Source organism: Chiloscyllium plagiosum, chromosome 6, assembly GCF_004010195.1.
Source record: "Chiloscyllium plagiosum isolate BGI_BamShark_2017 chromosome 6, ASM401019v2, whole genome shotgun sequence".
Lineage (NCBI taxonomy): Eukaryota > Metazoa > Chordata > Chondrichthyes > Orectolobiformes > Hemiscylliidae > Chiloscyllium > Chiloscyllium plagiosum.
The window spans coordinates 116,054,400-116,072,334 of NC_057715.1; the positions used below are offsets into that span (position 1 = coordinate 116,054,400).

The 17,935-nt window shown below is 46.2% G+C and overlaps 1 protein-coding gene across 4 annotated transcripts in view; it reads right to left on the reverse strand.

Annotated features, from left to right (window-relative positions):
- The window catches only part of LOC122550962 (autophagy-related protein 16-1-like), a 103,344-nt gene that overhangs the window by 43,976 nt on the left and 41,433 nt on the right, over nt 1-17,935 (reverse strand). For 3 of the 4 annotated variants that reach the window (XM_043692512.1, XM_043692511.1, XM_043692514.1), the window contains 4 exons: nt 15,222-15,473; nt 14,004-14,069; nt 11,066-11,152; nt 7,356-7,418 (listed from right to left, as the gene is read on the reverse strand). In XM_043692512.1, the coding sequence (XP_043548447.1) occupies nt 7,356-7,418; nt 11,066-11,152; nt 14,004-14,069; nt 15,222-15,473 (468 nt within the window). The remainder of the gene's footprint in view (nt 1-7,355; nt 7,419-11,065; nt 11,153-14,003; nt 14,070-15,221; nt 15,474-17,935) is intronic. The other variant, XM_043692513.1, reaches the window with a different exon arrangement.

Consider the following 17,935-nt stretch of genomic DNA (forward strand, 5'->3'; position numbering starts at 1 on the left):
GATGTGGTGGAGGCTGGTACAATTGCAACATTTAAGAGGCATTTGGATGGGTGTGTGAATAGGAAGGGTTTGGAGGGATATGGGCCGGGTGCTGGCAGGTGGGACTGGATTGAGTTGGGATATCTGGTCGGCATGGACGGGTTGGACTGAAGGGTCTGTTTCCGTGCTGTACATCTCTCTGACTCTATGAGTACTGTGTACAGTCTTGGTACTGATAATTAAGAAAATCAGAAGTCACATGACACCAGGTTACAGTCCAACAGGTTTATTTGATGGTGAATTGTACTGAAGTCACTTGACAAAAGAGCAGCGCTCCAAAAACTTGTGATTTTAAATAAACCTGTTGGACTATAACCTGGTGTCGTGTGACTTCTGACTTTGTCCACTCCAGTCCAACACTGGCACCTCCACATCATGTTTAAGAAAGAACATACTGGCATTGGAGGCTGCTCAAAAAATATTCACTAGGGCTGATCCCTGGGATGAAAGGGTTTATCGAACGACCATTCGACATTTAGATTGGCAAGGGTAGCAATGAGTAAGAATTCATGGAGTGTATTTTGGACAATCTCCTAGAAAGAACAGTTGTCGACCCGGTGAGTGGGGATAAGGTATCCTTGTTCAGCTTGGCAATCTGTAATCAGTGGGGTTCCACAAGGATCAGCGCTAGGATCACAATTGCTTACAACAAACATTAATGACTTGGAGGAGCCACATTTACAGACGCCACACAAATAGATGGACAAGCAAGTTGTGAGAGGGATGCAAACAATTTACAGAGACACATTGACAGATTAAATAAATGGAGTATAATATGGGAAAATATGAAGTTGTTAATTTTGGAACAGAGAACAAAAGAACAGTACTATTTAAATGGAGAAAAAATCTGCAGAAAAATGCAACACAGAGGGACTTGGGATATTTGCATAAACCACAGAAAACTAGCACACTGGGGAAGGAGGGAATTGGGAAGGGTAATGGAACGTTGTCCCTTACTTTAAGGAGGTCGGAGTGTAAGAGTGGGGAAGTCTTACTGCATTTGTACAAGCTGCTGGACAGGTCACATCGGGAGCACTGTGAGCAGTTTGGGTTCCCTTATTTATCATTCCATCGGAAGCAGTTCAGAGAAGGTTCCCTAGTGTGACACCTGGAATGGATGATGTGGAGGAGCCAGTGTTGGACTGGGATGGACAAGGTTAAAATCGCACAACACCAGGTTATAGTCCAACAGGTTTATTTGGAAGTACAGGCTTTCAGAGCACTGTTCCATCACCAGGTAGCTGTGGAGTAGGATTTATAAGACACAGAATTTATAGCAAAAGATCACAGTGTTATGCAACTGATATATATTGTACAAATCATAGATTGCGGTTAAGTCTTTCATCTTTGAGAACAGGTTGCAGGTTTCGTTTCATTAATGCATAAATCCCAGAACTTATTTCAAGTCACATTCCTAAGACAACTTAAGATTTTATAAAAAAAAGGTGACATCTTAGCTCAGACAATGCAATCAAGGTGTGAGGTTAGAGTCTGCCTGTATTCCAATCTGGAGTCAGATTGAACCATATTAATGAATTGAAACCTGCAACCCATTCTAAAAGATGAAATACCTAACAGCAATCTAGGTTTGTTCAATATCTCATATCAGTTGCATGACGCTGTGATCTTTTGCTATAAATTCCGATCCGAAACCCACGAGTGACTTGAGGTGCTCCGAAAGCTAGTACCTTCAAATAAACCTGTTGGACTTTAACCTGGAGTTGTGTGATTTTTAACCCTGGTATGGGGAGGGATTGTCTTACGAGCAAAGGTTAAACAGGTTGGGATTCTACTCCCTGGAATTTAGAAGAATGAGAGGGGATCTCACCAAAACACATGGGATTCTTAAAATGGCTTTAAGACTGAGATAGGATGGAATTGGAACTCCTTGTCACAGAGAGCTGTGGGGGCAGAGTCCTTGGGTATATTTAAGGCTTAAACAGATTCTTGATCGGTCATGGAATCAAGGGTTATGGGGAAAGGAAAGAAAGTGGATGTGAGGAATATTGGATCATCCATGATCCTATTGAATAGCGGACCAGACTTGAGGGGCCGAATGGCCTACACCTGTTCCTATTTCTTATGGATCCAACCAGTGATGAGACTATTTTGAACCTGATTATTGTGAAATGAAGCAGGTTTATTAAGTGATTGCAGCGACAGCGATGACCCAGTGGAATTAAATCGCTGGATGATAAATCCAGTGACTCAAGTAATATTTTGGCAACCTGGGTTCAAATCCCACCATGTCAGATGGTGCAATTTGAATTCAACTAAAATCTTGAATTTTGAGTCTAACGATGACTGTGACACCAGTGCCAACTGTGGGGAGAAACACCTCTGGTTCACTATTGTTCTTTAGTGAAGGAAATCAGCTGTCCTTACCTGGTCTGGCCCACGTGAGACAGTATACCCAAAGAAATGTGACCTCCTTTGGGCAATAAATGCTCACTTATCCAGCAGATTTTTTAAAAACTACAGAGATAGTGGATGCACTGGTAGATGTTTTAAAAACTGTCTTTATTTTAAAAGGGAAGAAGACATTGGAGATATGTAAGTGACTGCCTCACATGCACATGGATAGCAGTGCATTGAGGGGTGCGTCGGCTAAGTTATTATATTTTACATTAGGATTAAATCTCGGCACAACATAGTGGGCCAAAGGGCCTGTTCTGTGCTGTGCTTTTCTATGTTCTAAAAGGCCAGTTAACGTCTTAACTTGAAAGGGTTCAGAAAAGGTTAACAAGGATGTTGCCAGGGTTGGAGGATTTGAGCTACAGGGAGAGGCTGAACAAGCTGGGGCTGTTTTCCCTGGAGCGTCAGAGGCCGAGGGGTGACATTACACAGGTTTATAAAATCATGAGGGGCCTGGATAGAGTGAACAGCCAAGTTCTTTTTCCCAGGGTCAGGGGAGTCCAAAACTAGAGGGCATAGGTTGAAGGTGAGAGGGGAAAGATTTAAAAGGGACCTAAGGGACAATATTTTCACACAGAGGATGGTACGTGTATGGAATGAGCTGCCAGAGGAAGTGGGGGAGGCTGGTACAATTACAACATTTAAAAGGCATCTGCATGGGGACAGGAATAGAAAGGGTTTAGAACGATATGGGCCAAGTGCTGGCAAATGGGACTAGGTCAGATTGGGATGTCTAATCGACATAGATGAGTGGGACAAAAGGATCTGCTTCTGTGCTGTGTGGATTCGACCCTATGTCTGTTATGGGAAAAAATGTTAGTTAATCAGTTAAAAAGGTTATAACGGCAGAGCATTTAAATATACACAATACAATCAAGCAGAGGCTTCATGATGGGGAAATGATGGCTTATCAAACAGTTCCAATAAATTTAGGAGTAACAAGCAGGGTAGAGAGAAGGAAACAGAAGTTGGGATTTAGCTGTTGTGTAGGAGTCAGTTTCACAGCCGTTATGATTTAAGTTAACCCCCAGGAGCTGGTCAGCACACTTCGAGGCAGGTTCCTGCCTGGACAAGCAACAAAACAAAAACATGCACTTCCAGGCAGTGAGACATCCCAAGACAATTTTCTCTGAGCGTTTATCAAAGAATAATAATTTGACACTGAGTTACATAAGGAGCTATTAGGGCATGGGGCCAATAGCGAGATTGCAAACCCTGCCCGGGCTATGTGCTGTCTTTGCTGGTCTGAGCAAGTGGCTTTATTGAATGATGACTGCAACAGAAAAAGTCCATTTGGCCCCTCATGCCCATGCTAGCCCATTGAAATTACTTCTGTTTTCCAATATTTTTCCTTCAAACGTTTTCCTTAAATTTATTCATTCTCAGGACATGGGTGACCCTGGCTGGCCCAGCCATTTTGCCCCCATCCTGAATTATCCTGCGGAAAGTGGACCGTAAGCATCACATCTCGAAGTTGGCTTTTGAAACTTGTGATTGAATCTGCTTCCATTGCCCTTTCAGGCCTTGAGTTCCAGATCACAATCCACTGCAGAACCATCAGCTGACCCCCACTTCTTTGGCCAAACACCTGTCTCCTCCTCCACTCCCCCTCCCCTAATCCTGGATTTCCACCACCAAAGCTCTTCATGATTTTAAAAACTGACAACGTCACCTTAACTGTTCTCTCTACAAAAGCAATCTCCAGTCTATAGATTTATTGTTTTTACATCAGTTCAGAGATGTGATGACAAACCTCTGCAGTAGGTGGGAGTCAAACCCAGGTCTCCCCAGCCAGAGGCTGGGACACTACCCATTGTGCCACAAGAACCCCTCATCCATATCACAGATCCTTTTCCCCCCTCCCCAAACTCATAAATCCCTTCTGCATCTTCTCCAAGTCTTTGGCTGTTAATTATAACATTGTTGGCATTGTTGAGATAGACAGTTGAATGGCATCGTTTCATTAATTGTTTACAAAGACAGAAGGGACACTTGTTGTACAGTGGTAGTCCCCCTATCTGTGAGCCAGGACGATGAGGTTCAAGCCCACCGACTCCAAAGATGTGTCATAAGATCTGCAAACAGGTTGTTTAGGAAATATATATAGACAGAGAGACAGAGACTGAGACACAGACAGAGACAGACAGAGACAGAGACAGACAGAGACAGACAGAGACAGACAGAGAGAGAGACTGCTGGATGGCCTGAGAGCAAGGGAAAATGGAAGAAATGGATGTAGTTACACATATTGCTGCATTCCATCACTAACTATAGTATCAAGAAAAGTGTCAGTATCTAGTTTCAGACTCAAGCAGATTGTAATCAAAATTATATGGTTATCTTTCTTAGAATGTGGTACACAGAACTGGATTCAGTATTCAGATTGGAATTGAACCACTAATACATAAAGTTTTAGCACATGCTATACCTCTACTTAGAAACACAGAAAAAAGGAGAAGGAGTAGGCCAATTGGCCCTTTGAGCCTGCTCTGGCATTCAATATGGTCATGGCTGATCATCCAACTCAGTCCCCCGTTCCCACACTTGCCCCATACCCTATGATCCTTTAAGCCCTAAACGCCTTCTTGAAAATGGCTCAGTGGTTAATACTGCTGCCTCATAGCACCAAGGACCCGGGTTCGATTCCAGACTCTGTTGGTGTGGAGTTTGCACATCCTCCCCCTAGTTGTGAGAGTTTCCTCCAGGTGCTCTGGTTTCCTCCTACAACCCAAAGCTGTGCAGGTCAGAGTGGATTGGCCATGCTAAATTGCCCATATGGTGTTCAGAGATGTGCAGGCTACGTAGGTTAGCCATAGTAAATGCAAGGTTATAGGATAGGGGGTGAGATGCTCTTCAGAGGGTTGGCGTGGACTTGATGGGTCAAATGGCCTGTTTCCACACTGTAGGGATTCTATAGAAAACATTCAATGTTTTGGCCTCAACTACTTTCTGTGGTAGAGAATTCCGAAACCTCCCTCAGTGTAGAAATGTCTCCTCAAAATGAAGCCCAAGACACTGTCTGTATTTTTAAACATCCTTCCCCAGGTTGACCTTCCAGCTTTGAGCACATGCACCAGACCTCCACTCTGTCTGTCTGTCTGTCTCTGTCTCTCTCAATAGTTCCACTGTAACTCGGACTGCCTCTACTCCTCCTTGCCACCAAAGTGCATCATTTTATTCCAGAGACAGCAGCGTGAACAGTCTCCTTCAGAGAGAGAGATGGGAACGATTCATTAATTCCACACAGATTTCCATTCCAGACGTTGACCCTTTTGGAAGTTGTGTTTGGGTAGGAATTAGATGCGGGTTGGGTTGGGTTTATCCATCAGGCCTCTGGCGTCAAGTAGCAGAACCGACAGACTGCCCACCGGTCAAGGGAACAGAGGTCAGCTGTGGAATTAAAGAGTGGCCAAAGGGGATTTCTAAAGAGGTCACACTTGACCAATGTTTGTGTTACCTCTTTGAGGAAGTCAATGAGCATTGAGAAGGGTGACATAGTAGAAGTAATATACTTAGATTTTCAAAAGGCCATTGATAAAGGGACGGTATAACAGATACATGGCAAAGATAAAAAACGTGGATGCATGGGACAAGCATCAGAATTGGATAATAAGTTGATTACAAACCAGAAAACACAGCATCAAGGTCACAATTCCAGGCAACTAGAACTGCAACGTAGAGAGGCTGAATTTGTACAAAATCTTTGCCAGACAACAGTTGGAGTAACGCGCACAACCTTGTGGTCTTCAAATCACCAAAAAGATATACAGACACTGGAGAAGATTCAAAAGCAATTTAGAAATTTGCCAGAACGGAGAGGTTCCAAACATCAGGAAAGGTAGAACAAGAAGTGGTTTTAGTCTCTTCAAAAAGAGATGGATGTCGTCAAGACCGTGAAGGGTTTGATCAGATCGATATTCAGAGGAGAGTCAGAAACTAGGTGTGCTGAAAATAAGACAGTCACTGATAGATCCAAGAGAAATCGCTTTGTTTGGAGAGTGGTGAGAACGTGGAGCTCACTATTATAGGGAATGTTTGAGTTGAATAGTGGAGATATATTTGAGGGGAAATTAAATATGTACACAGCAGAGAAAGGAGGAGAAGGAAATGGTAATAGAATGAGATGAAGAAGGTAGAAGGAGGATCATAACCAGCAGAACATCTGGTCCAGACCACTTGGCCAAATAGCCATTTATGAGGTGTAAATGCAGTGTGATAGCTCAGCGCAAGTCAAATCTTTATACAGACACTTGAGGATGGCACTTTAGGGTGGCATGGTGCCCAGTGTTAGCATTCTGCCTAACAGCGCCAGGTTTGATTCCAGCCTCAGGTGACTGTCTGTGTGGAGTTTGCGCATTCCCCCTGTGTCTGTGTGCAGGTTAGGTGGATTGGCCATGGGAAATGCAGGGTTACAGAGATGGGTTTGGGTTTAGGTGGGATACTCTTCAGAGGTCGGTGTGGACTTGATGGGCTGAATGGCCTAATTCCACAATGATTCTAAGGTTTTGTACCTGTATTCCTGAGATGGTACCAGGATTGGCTACTTTTCACAGTACTCCTGTACTTGAGTAAACATGACAATAAACCCAGTCCTAATTCTAGTGATTCTATGATGGAGAGAGTTTCAGGTTATGTCACAAGTTGCAGTGGAAGATGGCCGAAGGCAAGGTATAAAACTTGGAGTTTGATGGATTAACATCATGAACAACTTCACAACTGCACTCACACCCAGTTCCAAGTGTCCCAGTTATCACAGACACAGTTGAACAACTGCCATCTACCCTGTGTTCCACCCTGACCCATAAAGCAGATGGTGCAGTAAGCAGAACAGAGCGACAGATAGATTAGAAAACTAGGAGCCAGCTGCCCAGGAGCTTTCAATACGGCAAAACACAACTTACCTGAAGAGCTCTTTAAAGGACTGGAAGAGTCTGGGGTGGGGTGGGAGGCTTAAAGAGCTTGACCTAAATAAAAACAAAACAAAAGGAAGGTTTGCAGCCGATGGTTGGCGGTTTTAGTGATGGAGTCTCAAGCTTTGAGGAGGATGAACAGTCAAATTCATCCAGCAAGGAGTTCCACCTGGCAACCAATTGAAAAGATCCAACCTTCAGGTCACATGGCTCAATATCAAGGACAGCTATCCCGCATCGAGGTCACATGACCCGACGTCAAGGACAATGTTCCCGCATCGAGGTCACATGACCCAACGTCAAGGACAATGTTTCTGCACTGAGGTCACATGACCCAATGTCAAGGGCAACGTTCCTGTACTGAGGTCACATGACCCAATGTCAAGGGCAATGTTCCTGCACCGAGGTCACATGACCCAATGTCAAGGGCAATGTTTCTGCACTGAGGTCACATGACCCAATGTCAAGGGTAATGTTCCTGTACCAAGGTCACATGACCCAACGTCAAGGACAATGTTCCTGCACTGAGGTCACATGACCCAATGTCAAGGGCAACGTTCCTGTACCGAGGTCACATGACCCAACGTCAAGGGCAACGTTCCTGTACCGAGGTCACATGACCCAACGTCAAGGACAATGTTCCTGCACCAAGGTCACATGACCCAACGTCAAGGACAATGTTCCTGCACCGAGGTCACACGACCCAATATCAAGGACACATTTCCCATACAGAGGTCACATGACCCAAGCTCAAAGACTACTTTTCCCTACGTGATCACATAACCCAACTCAAGCAATCCACGAGTGAATGTGTTAGGCCAATGCTTCTTGAATTTAACAGCAGGTTCCAGATTCCACTGCAAAGGTCGACACATTTCTTACGGCTGCTTGTGAATATTAACACCCAGCAGCTACCTCCCACAGGGGAAACATTCCCTCCCATTATCATTAACACCCTTTCGGGCATCACATGTCACAGCATTGACATGTTGCCGGAAGCGCACTCTGCAAATGCTGAAAAACAGAAAACTGGAACAGGAGTAGGCCATTCAGCCCATCGAGCCTGCTCCACCATTCAATGTGATCATCCAACCCAGTCCCCCGTTCCACCTGTTTCCTCCCTAAACCCTTTGGTCCCTTTAGTACAAGAGTCAGTTGACCTCAACTGAAGTTTAGCCACCCCAGACCAGTTTCGTTTCTACCAATCACTACCGGTGACAAATATATATTGAGTCTCTGAGTTGGTGATCAATCCAAAGCCCTTTGTGCCCATACCTGATCCCTCCAACCAGATTCCAATCCAAATTTACCAACACGTGTCATTGAATCATACACCGCAGAAAAGGCCTTTTGGCCCATTGAGTCTGCACTGCCATAACTACCACTAATGGTACGTTAATCCCCATTTCCTACACTTGTCCCTTGAACGTTATCACGTTTGAAGTGCTCATCCAAATTTTTTTTGAAGACTGTAAATTCTCCGGCATTCCCGATTTGCTGAGTGAAACCGTTTTTTTTTCGCCAAATCCCCCTGAATCTCGTGCCCCTTCCCTTGTGATTGACCCCTCAGGCAAGGGGACTAGCCGCTCTCTATTCACCATAATAATCGCACACACCTCCATTAGGTCCCCCCTCCCTCAGCTTCTCCGTGTCCCCATCATGTCTAGTAGGAGGTGGCCATTCCAGATCAGCCTCCCTCAGCCTCTAATGTCTCACCTCAGCTCTATAATCCACAATATGCCTTTAACCTACACACAAAAAAAAAATCTACTGACGTCACTCTGGAAAGCCTTAATCAATCACCAGCTGATTGGTGGGGAATCTAGTTTCAGATTTCCACCAGCCTTTGAATGAAAGATTGCTTCCTGCCATTACCCCTGAACAGTCTGGCTGTAATTTGGAGGTTTTGACCCCCATCCCCACCCATCCTGGATTCCACTACCCCCTCCTCACCCCAAGCTTTGCCTTGAGCAAGTCATTTCTTTCTTTTCTATCCCTTCGAAACTACAAATCAACTTAAACTCTTTGACCTCAGCACTCGACCTTCTAAACTCAAGGGTGCGTGAAATACCTGTACAGAGGCCTGTAATCTGACACCAAGCCATCCTGTATTTACATGTGCACAGAACACAGGCTCTGACTAGCCAGCTCAGAGCCAGTCCCTAAAATGGGGAGACTCTGAGTCTCCTGTTTATTTTTTTTCTCTCCTGTCACCAAGTCACCCTTTATGTATATGAGCACAGTAAGTGTACTCTGACCAGCTAGCTCAGAGCCAGTCCCAAGAATGAGGGGAATTCCTGAGACTCCTGTTTATTATCTGTCTGCCTGGGCTCCCTGATTGGCCCAGGCTAACAACCCCAATCAAGGACCTCATGGTCAAAGAGGTCCAGTTGACCGTCATTCCAATCACTGCAGTGTGCAAACTAAGTTTCTACCATATGCCCTCCTGAGAAGGTGGGAAACAGAATTCCATGGCAACATACCTCCTGCTTGATATTCAACAACTGAGTGTAGCTTTATCAGCACAGACATGGTGGACTGGAGGACCACTGTATGTCTCGATGGTTCTCAATGAGCAGTTAGGAGTATTGCTGGCCCTATCTCTGAGCTAAAGGGATCCATTCAAGGGATGCAGGTGTCACTGGCTGGACTGGCATTTATTGCCCATCACTAATTGCCCCAGAGGGCAGTTAAGAGTCAACCACATTGCTGTGGGTCTGGAGTCAGATCTAGGCCAGACATTAATTGTGAAAATAGCTACGAGGCTCTGCTTCAGGAGCTACACTTGCTAATGTCAGATCACATGGAATTGGGAATAGAGTAGACAGTACCAGTGATGAAGGGCTTATGCCTAAATTGTTGATTCTGCTGCTCCTCGGATGCTGCCTGACCTGCTGTGCTTTTCCAGCCTCTCAACTCTGATCTCCAGCATGTGCAGTCCTCACTTTCTCTTAGAGTTCCAGTGATCTTTGTTCTCTCTTTCCCTTTGAAGAGAAGTCTCCATGTTCACTGAAAAGGAAGTGAACTATCTTCCATCAACAACCTGGACATGATCTTATTATCTGGCCCACATCTTGGCAAAAGACATAAAAATATCAAGAACCTCACTTAAGAGGTCTCTATCACACCAATCTCGATTGTAGAGAAAGTGAGGAACAGGTGGTGGTCCTCCTACCCTCATGTTTGTTGCTGACTGTCACACCCAGTCAGGATATCATACCCCTAACTTTCGCCATACGGACTTCAGGTAAAGGTGGACAGTCAAACATTGACGTCAAAAAATGATACCCAGTTGGTCACTGAGAGTGAAGTGTTGCACAGAAACACAACCCACTCATGTCTAAACCTGGACCTGGTCCATCCCAGTCCAACACCAGCACCTCAGAACATAAGCCTGTGGTTCCGGATTACTAATCCAGTACCATCCCACTAACCAGGGAGAAGGTTTAGGTTGAGGATCCACTTGAGATGCTGAACAGAGCTGCAAGACCAAGTGCCTTTCTCCCGCTCCTCCTCAGCACATTCTTACATTGGAAGCTAGAAATCAAATCCCCTCCATTTCTCCCAAACCCTCCATCACCAGAACTCAACGTGAACCAGCTGGGATCATAGCCTTAATCAACACCAAGCCAGAGCACTCTCCTGACCCCCAGCCTCAGACTGGACTGGCTGAAAACTGCAGAGGAAGATCCCGACCTTACCTAGAACTCCGAAATGGTTTGAAGATCTTGATCTCCTGGTGCCTGGCTGCCTCGGGGAGCAGTTTCTGCACTGGTCGAAAGACACCTCTGAAATTCAAAGGAGAGTTTGTTACGTGACCTAATCAGGAACGACACATAGCCAATTAATCGTGCACTGTCAACAGGGGCAGTGTTATTGGGAAGAAAATGGCAAATGTATCATGAAAAGATTGTTGATCCAGAGTGACGACATTAGGCACCCATTCAGACCAGGATGTAAAGGTCCAGTGTGTGAATGAGTCAAATCTAGCACATAAAATATAGTGTGAGCCCCGATGTGTTCAGTGTTTTCTAGCATAGGTGCAAACACAGCATCTGTACCATTGTGAAAGAGACTGCCAAACTAGGTCACATTCCTCTTGGCAACACTCTGACCAATCAGCATCCACTGAGCTGAGGCTTCATGATCAGCCATGATGGCATGAATGGAGGAGCGGGCTTGAGGGGCCGAATGGCCTACTTCTGCTCCTATTTCTTATGGTAGATTATCAAATCCCTATAGTGTGAAAGCGGGCCATTCAGCCCATCGAGTCTGCACTGATCCTCCAAACAGCATACCATCTAGACCCACCACCCCCCTACCCTATCCCTGCATTTCCCATGGCTATCCCACCCAGCCTGCACATCCCTGAACACTATGGGCAATTTAGCATGGCCAATCCACTTAACCTGCACATCTTTCGACTGAGGGGGGGAAACCGGAGCACCCGGAGGAAACCCACATAAACATGGGAAGAAGGTGCAAACTTCACACAGACATCACCCAATGCTGGCATTGAACCTGAGTCCCTCGCGCTGTGAGGAAGCAGTGCTAACCACTGAGCCACCATGCTAGCCTCAGATGAAGAAATTCAAATTCAGAAAAAAATGTGGAATAAATAAAAAATTGACTCACACCAACTATTGGCAATTGTCCAACCCACCTGGCTCACTAATGTCCTTCAGGGAAGGAAATCAGCCATCTCTTACCTGGTCTGGACTACACTTAACTCCAGACCTTGTAGAAATGCGGTTGATCTTAACTGCTCTCTGGGCAATTAGGGATGGGCAATAAATGCTGGTTTAGCCAGCGATGCCCAATCCCATGAAGAAATAATCAGCCATTCCAATCCATTTACAGTGTAATAGGTACGACCTGGTGCCTGCAGTACTTAATGGGGCCTGTTGGTGATGCTGCTGAGCAAGAGCCACACAATGGGGTTCAGTCGGAACGAGGTTGATCTATCCTTTATCTGTCTAGGATGAATAATCTCACATTTACTTACAGTTTTACCCTTCACCTGGAGGTGTACAGCATGGAAACAGACCCTTCGGTCCAACTCGTCCATGCTGACCAAATATCCCAAATTAATCCAGTTCCATTTGCCAGCACTTGGCCCATATCCCTCCAAACCCTTCCTATTCAGATACCCATCCAGATGCCTTTTAAATGTCGTAATTGTATCAGCCTCCACCACTTCCTCTGGCATCTCATTCCATACAAGCACCACACTCTGTGTAAAAAAAGATACCCCTTAGGTTCCTTTTAAATCTTTCAACTCTAACCCTAAACCTATGCCCTCTAGTTTTGGACTCCCCAACCCCAGGGAAAAGTACCTTGACTATTCAACCGTCATGATTTTATAAGCTGCTGACACCCCAGGGAAAATAGCTACAGATCCCTTTCATAGAATCCCTACAGTGTGGAAGCAGGCCCTCCGAAGAGTAACCCATCCAGATCCATTCCCCCTACCCTATATTTAGCCCTGACTAATGTACCTAACCCACACATCCCGGGGCAATTTAGCATGGGCAATTCACCTGACTTGCACACCTTTGGACTGTGAGAGGAAACTGGAGCACCCGGAGGAAACCCACACAGACACGGGGAGAATGTGCAAACTCAACACAGACAGTCGCCCAAGGCTGGAATCCAACCCGGGTCCCTGGCGCTGTGAGGCAGCAGTGCTAACCACTGAGCCACCGTGCCACCCGAAATTTTACAAATTAATGCTATCATCAACACTGTCTACAATACTGTCGAATCTTGTGTCATTAGTAAATTTGGATATATGACTTTGTCGACTGATTAACGATATGAATAATGGCAATGTGAATAACTTGAACCCAACACATAAAAAAATAGACTCATACCAACTGTTGTGGTTCTGTTCGCCGAGCTGGAAGTTTTTGTTGCAAACGTTTCGTCCCCTGGCTAGGCAACATCCTCAGTGCTTGGGAGCCTCCTGCGAAGCGCTTCTTTGATGTTTCCTCCGGCATTTATAGTGGTCTGTCCCTGCCGCTTCCGGTTGTCAGTTTCAGCTGTCCGCTGTAGTGGTTGGTATATTGGGTCCACAGCGGACAGCTGAAACTGACAACCGGAAGCGGCAGGGACAGACCACTATAAACACCGGAGGAAACATCAAAGAAGCGCTTCGCAGGAGGCTCCCAAGCACTGATGATGTCGCCTAGCCAGGGGACGAAACGTTTGCAACAAAAACTTCCAGCTCGGCGAACAGAACCACAACAACGAGCACCCGAGCTACAAATCTTCGCACAAACTTTGGACTCATACCAACTACTGGCGATTGTCCAACCCACCTGGCTCACTAGTGTCCTTCAGGGAAGGAAATCAGCCATCCCTTACCTTTTTAACACACCCTATCCCTGAGAGATATCACTGATCACAACGTGCCAAATGGAGAAACCACCTTTCTGCAAGTTATTGGAAAGGGAAATAAAACAAAGTTGAAAGGAAAGAGCAGGGAATCAGAACACTTCAGAATAGCAGCCACAGGTATGATGGGCCAAATGGCCATCTCTGTATTCCAGCCTATTCAGAGATGTTGAGCACAATAATAGCCGTGTGGTGGGTAGAGGAGCCATGCAATCTTTCTTCAGTAAAACAGGCCTCACTCACGTGTCCATCGAGATGGGAACCCGGGAAATGACAGCCAGGTCTTTCTCCAAGTTCTTCTCCTGGACCCTGAGAAAGATACACAGAACACTCATCAGCCCAAGCACTACACAGTGATCTTCTCGCAAGCAACCCGTACAAACACACTTGAGTTTTCAAAAGACACAATATCATGCAGGGGAACAATGTTTGATGGGGGAGAGTGTAGAAGGACCCTTACACTGTATCTAACCCCGTGCTGTCCCTCTCCTGGGAGTGGTAGATGGGGATAGTGTAGAGAAAGCTTTACTCTGAATCTAACCCCGTGCTGTCCCTCTCCTGGGAGTGGTAGATGGGGACAGTGTAGAGAGAGCTTTACTCTGAATCTAACCCCATGCTGTCCCCATCCTGTGAGCAGTGGATGGGGACAGTGTAGAGTGAGCTTTACTCTGTATCTAACCCCATGCTGTCCCCATCCTGGGAGTGGTGGATGGGGACAGTGTAGAGGGAGCTTTACTCTATATCTAACCCTGTGCTGTCCCCATTCTGGGAGTGATAGATGGGGACAGTGTAGAGGGAGCTTTACTCTGAATCTAACCCCGTGCTATCCCCATCCTGGGAGTGTTGGATGGTGACAGTGTTGAGGAAGCTTTACTCTGAATCTAACCCCGTGCTGTCCCCATCCTGGGAGTGGTGGATGGGGACAGTGTAGAGAGAGCTTTACTCTGTATCTAACCCCGTGCTGTCCTCTCCTGGGAGTGGTAGATGGGGATAGTGTAGAGAAAGCTTTACTCTGAATCTAATCCCGTGCTGTCCCTCTCCTGGGAGTGGTAGATGGGGACAGTGTAGAGAGAGCTTTACTCTGTATCTAACCCCATGCTGTCCCCATCCTGGGAGTGGTGGATGGGGACAGTGTAGAGGGAGCTTTACTCTATATCTAACCCCGTGCTGTCCCCATTCTGGGAGTGATGGATGGGGACAGTGTAGAGGGAGCTTTACTCTGTATCTAACCCCATGCTGTCCCCATCCTGGGAGTGATGGATGGTGACAGTGTTGAGGAAGCTTTACTCTGAATCTAACCCCGTGCTGTCCCCATCCTGGGAGTGGTGGATGGGGACTGTGTAGAGGGAGCTTTACTCTGTATCTCACCGTGTGCCGTGTAGACAGCTGCCACTTGGTAACAATGGAATGAATGTTATGTTTGCCTGTTTTCTGAGGGAGTCAGTGGTTCAGCTCCGTTACCTCTTTGGCTTCTCGTTCCGATAATTCAGATCTCTCGCCGCTTGAACCTTGATGTCAATCATGTTCTGGATCAGTTCTGTTCCCTCCACCTCCCGCTTCAGAAGTTGCTCCCACTGTGAACGGTAAAGCTGCTGAAGGTTATCATAATCCTCCTTCACCCTGGCATTGGCTTTCTCCAATTCCTCGAATCGCTCCAGTAATCGCTCCCGCTCTCCCTCCAGCTCAGACAGCCTCACCTCCAACTCCACCAACCTAGACACAGTGTGGACAGTTACCGCAGGGAACATCAGAATGGGCACGCCCTACACCCAGAGAGTGAAATACCCCTCTGTAGGAAAGGGAGAAAGAGACAGGAAGGAAAAGAGGAAAAGTGGATAGAGATATATATTTGGAGAGAGCTACAGAGAGAGAGAGGTCACAGAGAGACAGAGAGAGAGAGATACACAGAGAAAAAGAAAGGGGTCCAAACACACACATAGAGACAGAGGCAGAGACAGAGAGAGATGTAGAGAGAGATACAGGGAGCAAGAGATAGGAAGCGAGAGGTAGAGAGCAAGCAGTAGGGAGAGAGATAGAGAGACTAAAATAAAATGGAGACAGTGAGGTCTGCAGATGCTGGAGATCAGAGTTGAGACTGGTGTTGCTGGAAAAGCACAGCAGGTCAGGCAGTATCCGAAGAGCAGGAAAATCGACGTTTCGGGCAAAAGCCTTTCATCAGGAATGCGCTGAATTCCTGATGAAGGGCTCCAGCCCAAAACGTTGATTTTCCTGCTCCTCGGATGCTGCCTGACCTGCTGTGCTTTTCCAACATCACACTCTCAAGACTAAGATAGAAGACAGGGAGTAATACGGGACAGGGAGAGAAAGGGAGAGAAGGGGGAAGTGAGAGACACAAAGAGAGAGTAAGAAAGATAAAAGACAGGAAGCAAAATGGGACAGAGGGAGAGAAATATGAAAGAAACAACAAAGGAAGAGAAAATAAGATTATTAAAGGATTAAAGGATTGGACACTCTGGAGGCAGGAAACACGTTTCCGCTGATGGGTGAGCACCGGACCAGAGGACACAGCTTAAAAATACGGGGTAGACCATTTAGGACAGAGATGAGGAGAAACCTCTTCACCCAAAGAGTGGTGGGTGTGTGGAATGCTCTGCCCCAGAGGGCAGTGGAGGCCCAGTCTCTGGATTCATTTAAGAAAGAGTTGGATAAAGCTCTCAAGGATAGTGGAATCAAGGGTTATGGAGATAAGGCAGGAACAGGATACTGATTAGGAATGATCAGCCATGATCATATTGAATGGTGGTGCAGGCTCGAAGGGCTGAATGGTCTACTCCTGCACCTATTGTCTATTGTCTAAAATACATTTAGAAATCAGGGAGAAAAGGGGAAAGAGAGAGAGAACTAGAGAGAAAGGGACTGGGTCAAAGAATCACTGGGAAAGAGAAACAGAGAAAAAGAGATGGAAAAGTTAAATGAGCAAATTGGGGGAAAAGACAGAGATAGAACATAGAATATGGAACATAGAACAGTACAGCACAGGACAGGCCCTTGGGCCCCCGATGTTGTGCCGAGGTTTAATCCTAATGTAAAATATAGTAACTGAACCTACACATCCCTCAACTCACTGTTATCCATGTGCATGTCCAGCAGTCGCTTAACTGTCCCCAATGACTCTGCTGCCACCACCACCGCTGGCAACACATGCCATACATTCACAACTCTCTGCGAAAACCTTCTTTGCACCCTCTCCAAAGCCTCTGTAAGCTTTCCTATAGTAGGGTGACCAGAACTGAACACAATATTCCAAGATGGAGAGAGTAAAAGCAAGAGACAGACATAAAAAGCAGACATAGAAAGGAGAGAGAGAGAGAGAAGAAACAAAGTGTGGAGGGAAATGGAGAAAGAGGAAGAGTAAACAAGAGAGAAAGAATTTGTGTCGCACATTTCACAACTTCCCATCACTAAAGTGCATTAAAACAATGATGTCCTTTTCTTTACAGGGTATTAATGTAATGGTGTAGGAGATACTAGAGTTAATGCGCATATGAAGCATGTGATCATCTTTGCCATAATGGTGAACAAACGCGAGGTGGAAGGGGAGCTGCTCTGTTCCATGCTGTTGTCAACACAGTGAGACAGGGGCCTGTACTCTCACTGTGAACGAGCTGACTGCACACATGGAGGGACCAACAGGACTCAGCTAGCCAAGTGTCAGACAGCAAACCATTTTCTAGTCAAACTAAACCAGTCTCAAGTAGTTAACAAGCTAAACTTTACTGGATGTTTAGTAATTTGTTAAGTAACTGAATTAATAAACATCGTTACAGAGACAATGACCAGGACCTGACATCAATCTAAATCCTTCCAGATACCAAATCTTTTGTTCACATGACCACATGACATTATAGTGGGTGGTGCTTAAGGCACTCTGCAATATTAACCCTTCCCCTCCAACAGTCCAGTACTCCCTCAGCACTGACCCTCCGACAGTGCGGCACTCCCTCAGCACTGACCCTGCGACAGTGCGGCACTCCCTCAGCACTGACCCTCCGTCAGTCCAGTACTCTCTCAGCACTGACCCTGCGACATGCAGTACTCTCTCAGCACTGATTCTCCGACAGTGCGGCGCTCCCTCGGCACTCACCCTGCGACAGTGCGGCGCTCCCTCGGCGCTGACCCCCCCGACAGTGCGGCGCTCCCACAGCACTGACCCT